General features: G+C 45.6%; 1 protein-coding gene across 2 annotated transcripts in view; it reads left to right on the top strand.

Moving 5' to 3' along the window:
* The window catches only part of LOC123999894 (speckle-type POZ protein), a 101,409-nt gene that overhangs the window by 74,909 nt on the left and 11,126 nt on the right, over positions 1–15,374 (top strand). For both annotated transcript variants that reach the window (XM_046305908.1, XM_046305910.1), the window contains 2 exons: positions 11,087–11,264; positions 15,195–15,250. In XM_046305908.1, coding sequence (XP_046161864.1) covers positions 11,087–11,264; positions 15,195–15,250 — 234 coding nt within the window. The remainder of the gene's footprint in view (positions 1–11,086; positions 11,265–15,194; positions 15,251–15,374) is intronic.

The raw sequence follows: 15,374 nt of genomic DNA, 5'->3' as shown, positions 1-15,374 counted from the left end.
AGGTCTGACAACAACAGGGTCCTGAACAGCATCTATCCCCAAGCCATAACACTTCTAAATATGTATTCTAGGGAATATCTGAGTTGGCCCTTGTATTTATTTCTCTATGGCACGCTCACAGGTCTCTACACACTGACTCACACTGACACTCCAACACACACACACATTTATACTGAATCTACATACATGCACACACACTCACATATAATTATAAACAGAGTAGCAGCAGTATACAAAACATTAAGGGGGCCTGTTCTTTCCATGAGACTGACGAGGTGAATCCAGGTGAAAGCTATGATCCCTTATTGATGTTAAATCCACTTCAATCAGTGTAGATGAAGAGGAGGAGACCGGTTAAAGAAGGACTTTTAAACCTTGAGACAATTAAGACATGGGGTGTTTGTGTGCCATGCAGAGGGGCAATGGTCAATATAACATGTTTAAGTGCCTCTGAACAGGTTATGGTAGTAGGTGCCAGGCACACCGGTTTGTGTCAACAACTGCAATGCGGCTGGGTTTTTCACGCTCAACAGTGTTCTGTGTGTATCAAGAATGGCCCACCACCCAAAGAACATCCAGCCTACTTGACACAACTGTGGCAAATATTTGGGTCTACATTGGCCAGAATCGCCGTGGAACGCTTTCAGCACCTTGTAGAGTCCATGCCCTGATGAATTCAGGCTGTTCTGAGGGCGAAAGGGGTGGGGGTGCAACTCAATAATTAGGAAGACATTTCTAATGTTTGGCTTACTCTGTGTATATCCTGATGCCAAGTCACCATACCCCTATACAGTTGAAGTCGGAAGTTTACATACACCTTAGCCAAATACATTTAAACTGTTTTTCACAATTCCTGACATTTAATCCTAGTAAAAATTCCATCTTAGGTCAGTTAGGATCACCACTTTACTTTAAGAATGTGAAATGACAGAATAATGGTAGAGTAATTTATTTCAGCTTTTATTTCTTTCATCACATTTCCAGTGGGTCAGAAGTTTATACACACTCAATTAGTATTTGGTAGCATTGCCTTTAAATTGTTAACATGGGTCAAATGTTTCGGGTAGCCTTCCACAAGCTTCCCACAATAAGTTGGGTGAATTCTGGCCCATTCCTCCTGACAGAGCTGGTGTAACTGAGTCAGATTTGTAGTCCTCCTTGCCACTCCAATACCTTGACTTCGTTGTCCTTAAGCCTTTTTCCACAACTTTGGAAGTATGCTTGGGGTCATTGTTAATTTGGAAGAACCTTTTGCGACCAAGCTTTAACTTCCTGACTGATGTCTTGGGATGTTGCTTCAATATATCCACCAAATTTTGTGAAGTGCACAAGTCTCTCCTGTAGCAAAGCACCCCCACAACATGATGCTGCCTCCCCCTCGGCTTGCACGCCTCCCCCTTTTCTTCTAAATATAACGATGGTCATTATGGAAAAACGGTTATATTTTTGTTTCATCAGACCAGAAAGATATTTCTCCAAAAAGTACGATCTTTGTCCCCATGTGCAGTTGCAAACCGTAGTCTGGCTTTTTTATGGCGGTTTTGGAGCAGGGGCTACTTCCTTGCTGAGCGGCCTTTCAGGTTATGTCGATATAGGACTCGTTTTACTGTAGATATAGATACTTCTGTACCGGTTTCCTCAAGCATCTTCAAAAGGTCCTTTGCTGCTGTTCTTTTCGCACCAAAATACGTTCATCTCTAGGAGACAGAACGAACGCGTCTCCTTCCTGAGTGGTATGACGGCTGCGTGGTCCCATAAGTTTTATACTTGCGTACTATTGTTTGTACAGATGAACATGATACCTTCAGGCATTTGGAAATTGTTTTCAAGGATGAACCAGATTTGTGGAGGCCCACATTTTTTTCCTGAGGTCTTGGCTGATTTCTTTTGTTGATTCCATGAAGCAAAGAGGCACTGAGTTTGAAGGTAGGCCTTGAAATACATCCACAAGTACACATCCAATTGACTCAAATTATATCAATTAGCCTATCAGAAGCTTCTAAAGCCATGACATCATTTTCTGGAATTGTCCAAGCTGTTTAAAGGCACAGTCAACTTAGTGTATGTAAACTTTTGACCTACTGGAATTGTGATACATTGAATTATAAGGGAAATATTCTGTCTGTAAACAATTGTTGGAAAAATTACTTGTCATGTACAAAGTAGATGTCCTAACTGACTTGCCAAAACTATAGTTTGTGGAGTGTTTGAAAAACGAGTTTTAATGACTCCAACCTAAGTGTATGTAAACTTCCGACTTCAACTGTACATGCAGTGCATTCGGGAAGTATTCCGGCCCCTTGACTCTTTCCACATTTTGTTACGTTACAGCCTTATTCTAAAATGGATTACATTGTTTGTTTTTTTTACCCCATAATGACAAAGCGAAACTGGTTCTTAATGTTTTGAAAATTTATAAAAAACAAATACCTTATTTGCATAAGTTTTCAGACCCTTTGCTATGAGACCCGAAATTGAGTTCAGGTGCATCCTGTTTTTCATAGATCATCAATGTTTCTACAACATGATTGGAGTCCAACTGTGGTAAATTCAAATGATTAGACACTATTTGGAAAGGCACACAACTGCCTATTTAAGGTCCCACAGTAGACAGTGCATGTCAGAGCAAAAACCAAGTAATGCGGTCGAAGGAATTGTCTGTAAAACTCAGAGACAGGATTGTATCGAGGCACAGATCTGGGAAGGGGAAACATTTCTGCAGCATTGAATGTCCCCAAGAACATAGGCCTCCATCTTTCTTAAATGGAAGAAGTTTAGAACCACCAAGACTCTTCCTGGAACTGGCCGCCCGGCTAAACTGAGCAATCAGGAGAAGGGCCTTGATTAGGGAGGTGACCAAGAACCCAATGGTCACTCTGACAGAGCTCCAGAGATCCTCTGTGGAGATGGATGAACCTTCCAGAAGGACAACTATCTCTGCAGCTCTCCACCACGCAGGCCTTTATGGTAGAGGGGCTTGACAGAAGGCACTCCTCAGTAAAATGCACATGATAGGCCGCTTGGAGTTTGCCAAAAGTCATGTAAAGACTCTGACCATGAGAAACAAGATTATCTTGTCTGATGAAACCAAGATTGAACTCTTTGGCCTGAATGCCCAGAGTTATATCTGGAGGAAACCTGGCACCATCCCTGGTGGCAGCATCATACTGTGGGTATGTTTTCAGCAGCAGGGCTTGAGAGACTAGTCAGGATTGAGGGAAAGATGAACGGAGCAAAGTACAGAGAGATCCTTGTTAAAAAAAAAACCTGCTCCAGAGCACTCAGGACCTCAGACTGGGGTGAAGGTTCACCTTCCAACAGGACAACGACCCTAAGCACACAGCAAAGACTACACAGGAGTGGCTTTGGGACAAGTCTCTGAACGTCCTTGAGTGGTCCAGCAAGAGCCCGGACTTGAACCTGAACTAACATCTCTGGAGAGACCTGAAAATAGCTGTGCAACGGCGCACCCCATCCAACCTGGCAGAGCTTGAGATGATCTGCAGTGAAGAAAGGGAGGAACGCTCCAAATACAGGTGTGCCGAGCTTGTAGCATCATACCCAATAAGACTCGGCTGTAATCGCTGTCAAAGGTGCTACAACCAAGTACTGAGTAAAGGATCTGAATACTTAAGTAAATGTGATATTTATTTATGAACTTATTTTTGCTTTGTCCTAATGGGTAACAATGTGGAAAAAGTCTATGGGTCTGAATACTTTGTAAATGCATAGTACGTACCTCACTCTAGCATCCCTGCACTCAAACTGACCCTGTGCATAGCTTCTTACTTATGTTCTTTTTTTTCTTGTGTGTTTTTGTTCTACCTTATGTTATTTTTAGTGCTTCATTGATATTGATTACTTACTGCATATTTGGGTTTGGAGTGTGCAAGAAAGGGATTTCACTGTTCTAGTGCATTTGACATTAAAACTTGAAACCTCTTATCTCTCCTTCCTTCCCTCTCTCTCCTTGTCTTGGCCACATGGTCCTGTCCTGCTTCTGAGAGGGAACGCCCCAGAGCCCATTACTCTGGGGCGTTTAGGCACTTTTTTCCCCCAATATCACCCCTCATCCCTTCTCTCCTGGCTTTGCTCCTCTCCCTTCTCTTGTTTCCTCCTCACTGCTCCCTCCTCTCCCTTCTCTTGTTTGCTCCTCACTGCTCTCTCCTCTCCCTTCTCTTGTTTGCTCCTCACTGCTCCCTCCTCTCCCTTCTCTTGTTTCCTCCTCACTGCTCCCTCCTCTCCCTTCTCTTGTTTCCTCCTCACTGCTCCCTCCTCTCCCTTATCTTGTTTCCTCCTCACTGCTCCCTCCTCTCCCTTCTCTTGTTTCCTCCTCACTGCTCCCTCCTCTCCCTTCTCTTGTTTCCTCCTCACTGCTCCCTCCTCTCCCTTGTTTCTTCCTCACTGCTCCCTCCTCTCCCTTGTTTCTTCCTCACTGCTCCCTCTCCCTTGTTTCCTCCTCACGGCTCCCTCCTCTCCCTTGTTTCCTCCTCACGGCTCCCTCCTCTCCCTGGTTTCCTCCTCACGGCTCCCTCCTCTCCCTGGTTTCCTCCTCACGGCTCCCTCCTCTCCCTGGTTTCCTCCTCACGGCTCCCTCTCCCTGGTTTCCTCCTCACGGCTCCCTCTCCCTGGTTTCCTCCTCACGGCTCCCTCCTCTCCCTGGTTTCCTCCTCACGGCTCCCTCCTCTCCCTGGTTTCCTCCTCACGGCTCCCTCCTCTCCCTGGTTTCCTCCTCACGGCTCCCTCCTCTCCCTGGTTTCCTCCTCACGGCTCCCTCCTCTCCCTTGTTTCCTCCTCACGGCTCCCTCCTCTCCCTTGTTTCCTCCTCACGGCTCCCTCCTCTCCCTTGTTTCCTCCTCACGGCTCCCTCCTCTCCCTTGTTTCCTCCTCACGGCTCCCTCCTCTCCCTTGTTTCCTCCTCACTGCTCCCTCCTCTCCCTTCCTTTGCTCTACGCCTCCCCTCTTTTTTTATCTCTCCTTCTCCTAATCTTTGCTCGCAGGTATTTAATGAAAGGATAGTTTCTCTCTCTCTCTCTCTCCTGCGTGCTCTCTCTCTCTCGTTCTCTCACTCTCTCGTGTGCGCTCGCCCGCTCTCTCTCTCAAGCGAACGAACGAGAGGGCGAACGAACGGGAGGGCGAACGAACGGGAGGGCGAACGAACGGGAGGGCGAACGAACGGGAGGGCGAACGAACGGGAGGGCGAACGAACGGGAGGGCGAACGAACGGGAGGGCGAACGAACGGGAGGGCGAACGAACGGGAGGGCGAACGAACGGGAGGGCGAACGGAACGAACGGGAGGGCGAACGAACGGGAGGGCGGCGAACGGGAGGGCGAACGAACGGGAGGGCGAACGAACGGGAGGGCGAACGAACGGGAGGGCGAACGAACGGGAGGGCGAACGAACGGGAGGGCGAACGAACGGGAGGGCGAACGAACGGGAGGGCGAACGAACGGGAGGGCGAACGAACGGGAGGGGGATGACGGGCAGAATTGGATGGATAGAAGTTTAGGAGAAGTGTCTTTACTTTCTTCACTTCTCTAATGAGACATCCTGGTAAATGGCTGGTCTCTCTCTCTCGCATCTCTGACAGGGCTCATACTAACCTCACTCACCAAGGTCACAGTTTAAATACACTGTATGGATCTAGTTTAAAGCAGTGTAATGTATGGAACTCTAGCGCCGGTCCTGGAGAACTAACTGTATGCAGGATTTTGTTCCAAAACCAGCTGGGATGAAGCAAAACCTGCACACCAGTAGTTCTCAAGGACCGTAGTTTTCCACCCCTTACATATGTTAGTTGGAGAACTTCCTCATAAAATGTACTGTATCTCTGCCTAAGGGGTTTTGCTTACTGTTAAGTGTGGCTAGCTCTATTCAGAAAGTTGAACAGAAGTGTCTTTCGGATACTCAGTCATCCTAAATTGGTAAGTCAGTGGTCCACCTTTAGGCAGACAGTTAGTGTCAGAGAGCCTCGGCTGGTGGGCATGATGGGCTTGTTTCACCCACTCTGTCACCTCAGGGAGTGAATGAACCACTGAAGGGTTTTCTCATTCTACCCCAGCATAACTCTTTCTTCATAACAATGATGATACAATAGTGCTTCTAGTCTCATCCTAACCACCCTACAGCCTCTTTGTATCCACAGAGCTTTCTTTCTATCTTTCTCTCTCTCCTCCGCATCCTCTCCTCTTTATCTCCATCGTCTCCTCCCAGGGAGTGTGTGAATAAATGAGGTGGGTGCTGATGTTCAGCTGTTTCCTCCTCTTACTCCTGTCCCCCCCCCCCCCCACTTCTTTCTCCTGGCTGTCTGTGGGTAAGCACTTTGCCGGGTGACAGCGCCCATCCTTCACAGGGCCTTGCCATATGCCACGCTGCTGTCAGAGGAGACTGCTGCAGATGCTCCAGCTGCTCTCTTCACCCCTATCTACCTCCCTACACACCTCCCTTTCTCGCCTCGCACACCTCCCCAAAACTGAGACAAGGAGATGTGTAGAGGCTCAGTGAGACTGAGACACAAAGTGAGAGACTTGGTTAGGATGATGGGAATGGGAAGGATGGAAGATGGGTGTAAGAGGGTGGAAATAGTTTGAGAGAAGATGTAACCAGGTTTGGAGTAGGCTTGGGCGATATCCAGATTTTCATATTGTCATATCGCCCTTCTCATATACCAGGATTTACGGTATAACCGGCATAGCACAAACTACTATAATAGTGAAATCACATAGCTAAATGCTAACGGGGCAAAAACGGATAAACTATTTGCAAAGACTGGCATACCCAGCTCGTAAAGTTATACAAGCATAGCGACTAGCTACCGGATATCATTTTCGATCTGTATGGACATTGACAAGCGAAAGTGAACAAGATAGATTGTGCAAATGAAAAAAGTTGTGATGCTTGCTTTTCTGAAGGAAGAGAACCATGTGTACATGGAGAAGAGGGAACACTAGTAGGAAGCACAGGGGAAAAAAAGAACTCATCCAGAGATCTTTGACTTCTGGAAGAAAGCCATACTAAGATATCTGATGGAAAACATTGAGTAGTGAATTGCACATAAGTGTAAGTTCATCACCTCATGTGCGCTGAACAACAGACTCACTGATAGATATAGAATGCTATGGATTCACCACATGGCTTTCTCCCGGTGTGCTGTTTATAAACACACGTGACGCTCAACTGTTCTGGGGAACTACGATAAGCTTCGTCATTTAACATGTGGACTGCGGGTAACAACTTAAAAAGTGGCTACAAATATAAACATTTATTGAGAGTTTGAATAAATATTTTTGAATATTGGCAGAACCATCCCGTGGCTTTTTCCAAATACACTGCTATACGATATCCTGCCCAAGCCTTGTTTGGAGTAGGGAGAGAGCGAGGGTAGAATGGCGTAGAAATTAGTTGGCGACAGAGAATAAGTGAGGGAAATAAAGCAAGATGACACTTGAGAGACAGAAAGAGGGTTAGAGACCCAGTAACTGAGACAGACAGATGAATAGTGATAGATGGAGAGAAGGTGAGACAGGAGAAAAGTGCCTTTGTTTCATGTTGATCCTCATCTGATCCCCATGGGGCGGCAGGCAGCCTAGTGGTTAGAGCGTTGGACCAGTAACTGAGACAGACAGATGAATAGTGATAGATGGAGAGAAGGTGAGACAGGAGAAAAGTGCCTTTGTTTCATGTTGATCCTCATCTGATCCCCATGGGGCGGCAGGCAGCCTAGTGGTTAGAGTGTTGGACCAGTAACTGAGACAGACAGATGAATAGTGATAGATGGAGAGAAGGTAAGACAGGAGAAAAGTGCCTTTGTTTCATGTTGATCCTCATCTGATCCCCATGGGGCGGCAGGCAGCCTAGTGGTTAGAGCGTTGGACCAGTAACTGAGACAGACAGATGAATATGGAGAGAAGGTGAGACAGGAGAAAAGTGCCTTTGTTTCATGTTGATCCTCATCTGATCCCCATGGGGCGGCAGGCAGCCTAGTGGTTAGAGCGTTGGACCAGTAACTGAGACAGACAGATGAATAGTGATAGATGGAGAGAAGGTGAGACAGGAGAAAAGTGCCTTTGTTTCATGTTGATCCTCATCTGATCCCCATGGGGCGGCAGGCAGCCTAGTGGTTAGAGCGTTGGACCAGTAACTGAGACAGACAGATGAATAGTGATAGATGGAGAGAAGGTGAGACAGGAGAAAAGTGCCTTTGTTTCATGTTGATCCTCATCTGATCCCCATGGGGCGGCAGGCAGCCTAGTGGTTAGAGTGTTGGACCAGTAACCGAAAGGTTGCAAGACTGAATCCCCGAGCTGACAAGGTAAAAATCTGTTCCTCCTGCCCCTGAACAAGGCAGTTAACTCACTGTTCCTAGGCCATCATTGAAAGTAAGAATTTGTTCTTAACTGACTTGCCCAGTTAAATGTAAAAAAGCAGTTAAATGTAAAAAGTTACAAGAAGCTTGATCTTTCAAGCTAATGTTAGCCGTTTAGCAAAACCTAGCTGGAGAGAATTTGTACCATCTTAGATAATTAACTTAGTAGTTAAGATGTATAATGAATTTAATCTGCTTTGTCTGTTACCTAGTACACAAGTTGACTGCATGTATTTATATGAAATGTACAAATATTCAAATTTGCTTAAAACGGTATCGTACGAGGATATTTAGAAACCCTAGTTTCGAGGCCTCCTCATTCAGGTTGAGAACAAGTTACACCTTGACGCAACAACACCAACAGATCTTTAATCCCAATCCAAAAAAACTTGAGTTCTTATAAAAAATAAAGCACCAAGTAACTGTCTTTCTCCCGTGCTCCTCCAGATCGTTTCCTTCAAGCGCTGTTAAATCGGGCCTCCGTCTCAAAGCTATCAGTTTAGTGTTTCTGTGATCTTCCAGCAGAGAAAACACAACTAGTTTCAAGGGACCTGAATGGCTGGCCTGCCTGTTTTCCTGCATCCGTGTGTCTGCGTCGGTCTGTCTGCATTTCTCTCTGCCACCCAGGCAGTTGTTTGTCTCTGTGGAAGAACAAGGCTGGCGAGACAACAGTAACACATGGCTCCGAAACAATGGGAAACTGGCTGCTGTGGCTCCGGTTCTGTCTCTCTCTCTCTCTCTCTCTCTCTCTCTCTCTCTCTCTCTCTCTCTCTCTCTCTCTCTCTCTCTCTCTCTCTCTCTCTCTCTCTCTCTCTCTCTCTCTCTCTCTCTCTCTCTCTCTCTCTCTCTCTCTCTCTCTCTCTCTCTCTCTCTCTCTCTCTCTCTCTCTCTCTCTCTCTCTCTCTCTCTCTCTCTCTCTCTCTCTCTCTCTCTCTCTCTCTCAACAGACCCAGTGCTGTCTGTTGACTTACCTGTTCCCTCCCTATTACTCAGTCTCCAGTTTACCTCTTTTAATATGCCTCCTATACTGTCTTCTTTCTCCTTCTCATCTCAATCTTCATCTCTCCTCCACACGTCTGTCTCTCCCAGTCCTTGTATGAGTTGCTAATCAGTGTCTTATGAGTGCCTTGTGAGTGTACTCTTGAGTGTGTGTGTGTGTGTGTGGAGATGGATGTACATCATTCATACTAAAGTCCCCCTGGAGTGTGATTTATGGAGCCAGCTGTGGGTACCAGACTGCCACACACACAGTGATACACAATACTCATGGTCACAATGCTCTCCTCTCAACATCACCATTTCCTTTGTACTGTGTCCCTGTAATGTCATCACAGGAAATGAGCTTGTGTTTATGAGAGTCTATTTCCTCCTTGGGATCCTATACCCTCCTATTATTTCTCTCTGTCTGTCACCCTGTCCTGCCTTTTTCTCCCAGTCTTTTATTCTCCATGTCTAACCCTCCCGCCCTGTCTTTCTCTCCCCTCCAGGCTAACACTTACACCTCCATCAGGAGCAAACAAGGGTCCTTGACATTCAATTTCCTGCTTGCCACACACTTTTTCATTGTGTTTTTCTCCCCTTTCGTCTCTGCCTGAGTCAGATGGGCAGACAGAGGGACGGGCGGACTGAGGAACGGAGAGAGGAACAGACAGGGAGGGTGTTTTTCATGGGGGGCAGCCTCCATCCCTCCCTGTCTGAACAGCCCAGTGGCAAGGTCACCTAACTGGGATGCATTTGGGAGTTTCAGGGGCCATGACACAGCTTTTTCTAGGAACAGTTTGTGGCAATGAACCATATTTTGGGGGGAACCGTTTCAGTGTCTTAGGAATGCTGCTTTAAAATGTTTGGATTCTTCTTGGAAATTGTTGGGCGATGTTTGGTTCTTCTGTGGTATTAAAGGTTGTCAATAACCTAATAGGAGTGTGTGTGTGGACGTGTTTAACTATACTTGTGGGGACCAGAAGTCCCCACAAGAACAGTAAACGAACACAAACTGGGGACATTTTGTTAGTCCCCACAATGTCAAATGCTATTTCTAGGGGGTTTAGGTTAGAATTAGTGTTAAGGTTAGGAGGGAAAATAGGATCTTGAATGGTACTACATTTTGTGTCCCAACAAGGTTAGTTGTACAAGACTGTGTGTGGGGCGGGGCGCACGCTGTCCTGTAGTGAGATAAATTAGTATGTTCGATGTTGTCTTGAACAGGTGGCTAAGCCAGCATGGAGAATATATATACACACACACACACACACACACACACACACACACACACACACACACACACACACACACACACACACACACACACACACCCTAATGATTAATAGACTGAGTCAAGTCCCTGTCTAGTGTCTTGTTTGTGAGTGGATGTGGTAAATGAGCAGAGCACACGTTAATTGTTGGTGTGTGTTTGCATGGCAGCTTTATTTAACGGTTGATGTATTGATTGGTGTGGCAGAGATCATCTGTTAATGGCTGGTCTTCCTGTATATGATTTGATGTGTGTGTTGTCTGATTTGTCCATTAGAATGTGTAAGGTGATAGACGGTCTAATACCGCTGATGTCTGTCTGTCTGGTTACTGTAATGTTTACAATGTGAGTAGACTGACTGACTGATCTTCCCTCTGTCTTTTTCTTTCTGATTTTTTCCTTTTTTTCCTTTTTCTCATTCTTTCTCTCTGGTCTCCTGTCTCTCCGTCTAACTCTCCCTCCCTGTAGGTGAGTGTGGTGCAGGACTCTGTGAACATCTCAGGTCAGAACACTATGAACATGGTGAAGGTGCCAGACTGCAGGCTGGCTGACGAGCTGGGAGGGCTTTGGGAACACTCCCGCTTCACTGACTGCTCCCTGTGTGTGGCGGGACAGGAGTTCCAGGCACACAAAGCCATCCTGGCAGGTAAGACTACTTTTGTCTCGCACGCCACTCACGTGCATACTGACCACACAGAACACCGGACCCACTTCTTACAGATATAGACCCATCAATGACAGAACACAGACTATGGGCTCTATTGTATTAAACCTAGCGCAATGTTAAGTCTTAGCGCTGTCGGTAGTAGTACAAATATTTTAGCAATTTTCACAACCAGAATAATGGCCACAGTAGCTGGCGGTGGAGCGAAAGTTCTGGACTTATAAAACACATTGTGGGTGTGTCGAGGCTTGGCCCCACACTGACCAATCGGAACGTGCTCCATGGCTAAATGTGTAGTTGCTTAAAGTTGTTTATTTACTGTCTTATGTATAGCGTTGTCATCAACGCCAATTTGAATATTAGTCCGTTATAGCCTAGTTCGTTAAATATCCTTCCCCATATTTGCTAAATATTTTCAACATGTTTGCATTCCACATTGTTTTAATAGGGAATTACACGATTAAACGTAGGCTACAGCATTCACACCGATATAGGGGCTAGGCCTACTGTAAATTGCAGTGTGGTCATGCCAAACATAGTCAATAAGCAAGACTAAATTCACTTGGCTATCGATAAGGCCTAAAAAGAAAGTGTATAATTCTAATAACTAAACAGCAGGGCCTCCTGATTGGCGCAGCGGTCTAAGGCACTGCATCGCAGTGTTGCGGCGTCATTACAGCCTGGGGTTGGTTTGATCACAGGCTGTCACAACCGGATGTGACCGGGAGTCCCATAGTGCGGCGCACAATTGGCCCAGCGTTGTCCGGGTTAGGTGTGTGTTTGGCCGGGGCGGCATTACTTGGCTCATTGCGCTCTTGCCACTCCTTGTGGCGGGCCGGGCTCCTCCAGGCTGACTTAGGTCGTCAGTTGAATGGTGTTTCCTCCGACACATTGGTGCAGCTGGCTTCCGGGTTAAGTGAGCAGGTGTTAAGAAGCGCGGCTTGGCGGGTCATGTTTCGGAGGACGCATGACTGGAACTTTGCCTCTCGTGAGCCCTTTGGGGAGTTGCAGCAATGAGACAAGATCGGAATTGGATTGCAATTGGATATCATGAAATTGGGGAGAAAAAGGGGGCGAAATTACAATAAATTAAAAAAATACTACACAGCAACTTGTTTTAAATAAGCTTTGTTTACATTTTGAGTTGAAAGCACCATAATTGCTCCATGTGGGCATGTCATATAGAGAAAACATGGACTATGTAGGGTTTTACAAACATCCATACTTTTTAAGGGAGCTGGATAAAGATCCAAAATAAATCGAGGGAGAATGTCCACTCACGGTTATTCTACTTGTAAATGTACTCTTTTATAAACATAATGGTACCATCTTACAGATCATATTTGCACTTCTACAGATAGTAGTTGGGGTCTCAACTTACTGTTGCGAGTTAGAATAGTAGAATACACAAGGTGAAATTTCTAAATGTTTTTATCAGCAGTTATAGAAATGTGAGTTATAGATCTGTCATTCTCATTGAAAGCAAGTCGAGGAAGCGGTAGATCTGTTCAATGTACACTTTCTATGCTACCTGCTCATAAGTTTGTTTTTTGTTCGTTCGTCTCTTTCTTTTGGTTTTGTACAACAGCTTTAAACAGCTGAAAATACATAATTTTTTTGATAATGATATATATAATATACGACAGGTAAATTACCAACCCTTGCATCAGGGTTGGAAAATAGTGGCGTGCTGGCTTTTTGAAGTTGAAATTGCCAAAGAGCAGGCTGTTAATGGCAGCTGCAAATAGAGCCCCGTGGCGGAGTATCTGACTGAAACTTTCAGGAACTCTCCCTGTGGAGAATGGGAATGGCTGTCAATTATCCAGTCATTTTGAGACATTTTAATTGTGTGCTACTGTGGCATTGGGGTCTTCACTCTCTCTCTCTCTCTCTCCACCCCCTCATCTGGCTGTCTGCACCTCCCTCTCTCCTTTTCTCCTTCTCCCTCGCTTCTTCCGCTACCTGGGTTAGGTGACACCCACTCCCCTCATTGTTCTCCCTCTCCACCACCGTTCCTGTGACAACTTTCCGGGCCGTTAATCGCTGTGGAAACGGACAGAGCAGGATCAAAAGGGCTGTGGAAGTGTGTGTGTGCTGGCTGAGCGGAACGCTTTAAATTGGCTTCTTATTGGTCATGTGATCTAAAACAGTGTTGCTTCTCTCTCTGTCTACTGCAGAACGAGCTCGGCACTGCATCTTTATAATACCCTCACACAGCTATGGTACAACACTCACACAAAACAACTCTCAGCTATGGAACAAAACAACTCTCAGCTATGGTACAACACTCACACAAAACAACTCTTGGCTATGGTACAACACTCACAACAAAATAACCCTCAGCTATGGATGAAAACAACTCTCAGCTATGGAACAACACTCACAACAAAACAACTCTCAGCTATGGAACAACTCTCACAACAAAACAACTCTCAGCTATGGAACAACTCTCACAACAAAACAACCCTCAGCTATGGATCAAAACAACTCTCAGCTATGGAACAACTCTCACAACAAAACAACTCTCAGCTATGGAACAACTCTCACAACAAAACAACTCTCAGCTATGGAACAACTCTCACAACAAAACAACTCTCAGCTATGGAACAACTCTCACAACAAAACAACCCTCAGCTATGGATCAAAACAACTCTCAGCTATGGAACAACTCTCACAACAAAACAACTCTCAGCTATGGAACAACTCTCACAACAAAACAACTCTCAGCTATGGAACAACTCTCACAACAAAACAACTCTCAGCTATGGAACAAAACAACTCTCAGCTATGGAACAACACTCACAGCAAAACAACTCTCAGCTATGGAACAACTCTCACAACAAAACAACTCTCAGCTATGGAACAACTCTCACAACAAAACAACTCTCAGCTATGGAACAACTCTCACAACAAAACAACTCTCAGCTATGGAACAACTCTCACAACAAAACAACCCTCAGCTATGGATCAAAACAACTCTCAGCTATGGAACAACTCTCACAACAAAACAACTCTCAGCTATGGAACAACTCTCACAACAAAACAACTCTCAGCTATGGAACAACTCTCACAACAAAACAACTCTCAGCTATGGAACAACACTCACAGCAAAACAACTCTCAGCTATGGTACAACACTTCAGGTGTCCTACTCCCAAGCACACTAGTCTCATACTGTCATATAGAGGAATCCCATTTCTTTATTAGAAAAACACACGAAGACTATGAAACAATGATGATTTAGAGGGGGAAACTGTCTCCCTGTGGAGAATGGGAATGGCTGTCAATTATTGAGTTATTTTGAGCCATTTTAATTGTGTGCTGCTGTGGGGTTGGGTTTCTCTATCTCTCTCTCTCTGACAAATCTCTGATGAATTAAACAACGCTATATGGTTCAGTACGTCACAAATTACATCCTATTCCCTAGTGTGCCACCCTGGTCAAAAATAGTGCACTATATAGGAAATAGGGTGCCATTTGGGGCACATCCTGTATCTCCTGGTTCATGGCCCTGCTAGTCTTCAGTGAGAGCTGGTGCATTAGGCCTTGGGAGTAGCAGTAGCAGGACGGTGTGTACCGGAGGCTGTTCGTTGTTTCCACAGCCCCTGTGGCAAACAGACAGACAGATGGGAGACACATTAGCCAACTAAACTATTCTCTCTCCTTCTCTCGCTCACTTGCTCTATCAATCTATCCATGTTCATATTACCTCAACTTGCCTGTACCCCCGCACATTGACTTGGTACCGGTACCCCCTGTATATAGCCTTGCTATGTAACTTTTTATTTGATTTGATATTTTCTTAACTCCATTTCTTGAACTGCATTGTTGGTTAAGGGCTTGTAAGTAGGCATTGTATTCGGTGCATGTGACATACATTCTGATGTGCTCTCTCTACCCCCCTCCCCTCCAGCCCGATCGCCAGTGTTCAGTGCCATGTTTGAACATGAGATGGAGGAGAGTAAAAAGGTGAGTGTTGTAGACATTGTTGTGACCTGAACAGTCCTGTGTCTCAGTGGGGAGGGTCTTCACATCTTTCTCTCTGTTGCATCATCACTAGTTCAGACAGGGATGTGTCTACACGGTTACTGTA

This window comes from Oncorhynchus gorbuscha, linkage group LG16 (genome assembly GCF_021184085.1).
Source record: "Oncorhynchus gorbuscha isolate QuinsamMale2020 ecotype Even-year linkage group LG16, OgorEven_v1.0, whole genome shotgun sequence".
In the NCBI taxonomy this organism is placed as follows: Eukaryota; Metazoa; Chordata; class Actinopteri; order Salmoniformes; family Salmonidae; genus Oncorhynchus; species Oncorhynchus gorbuscha.
The sequence above is the reverse complement of the archived record's forward strand: the minus strand, read 5'-3'. Positions and strand labels throughout refer to the sequence as shown.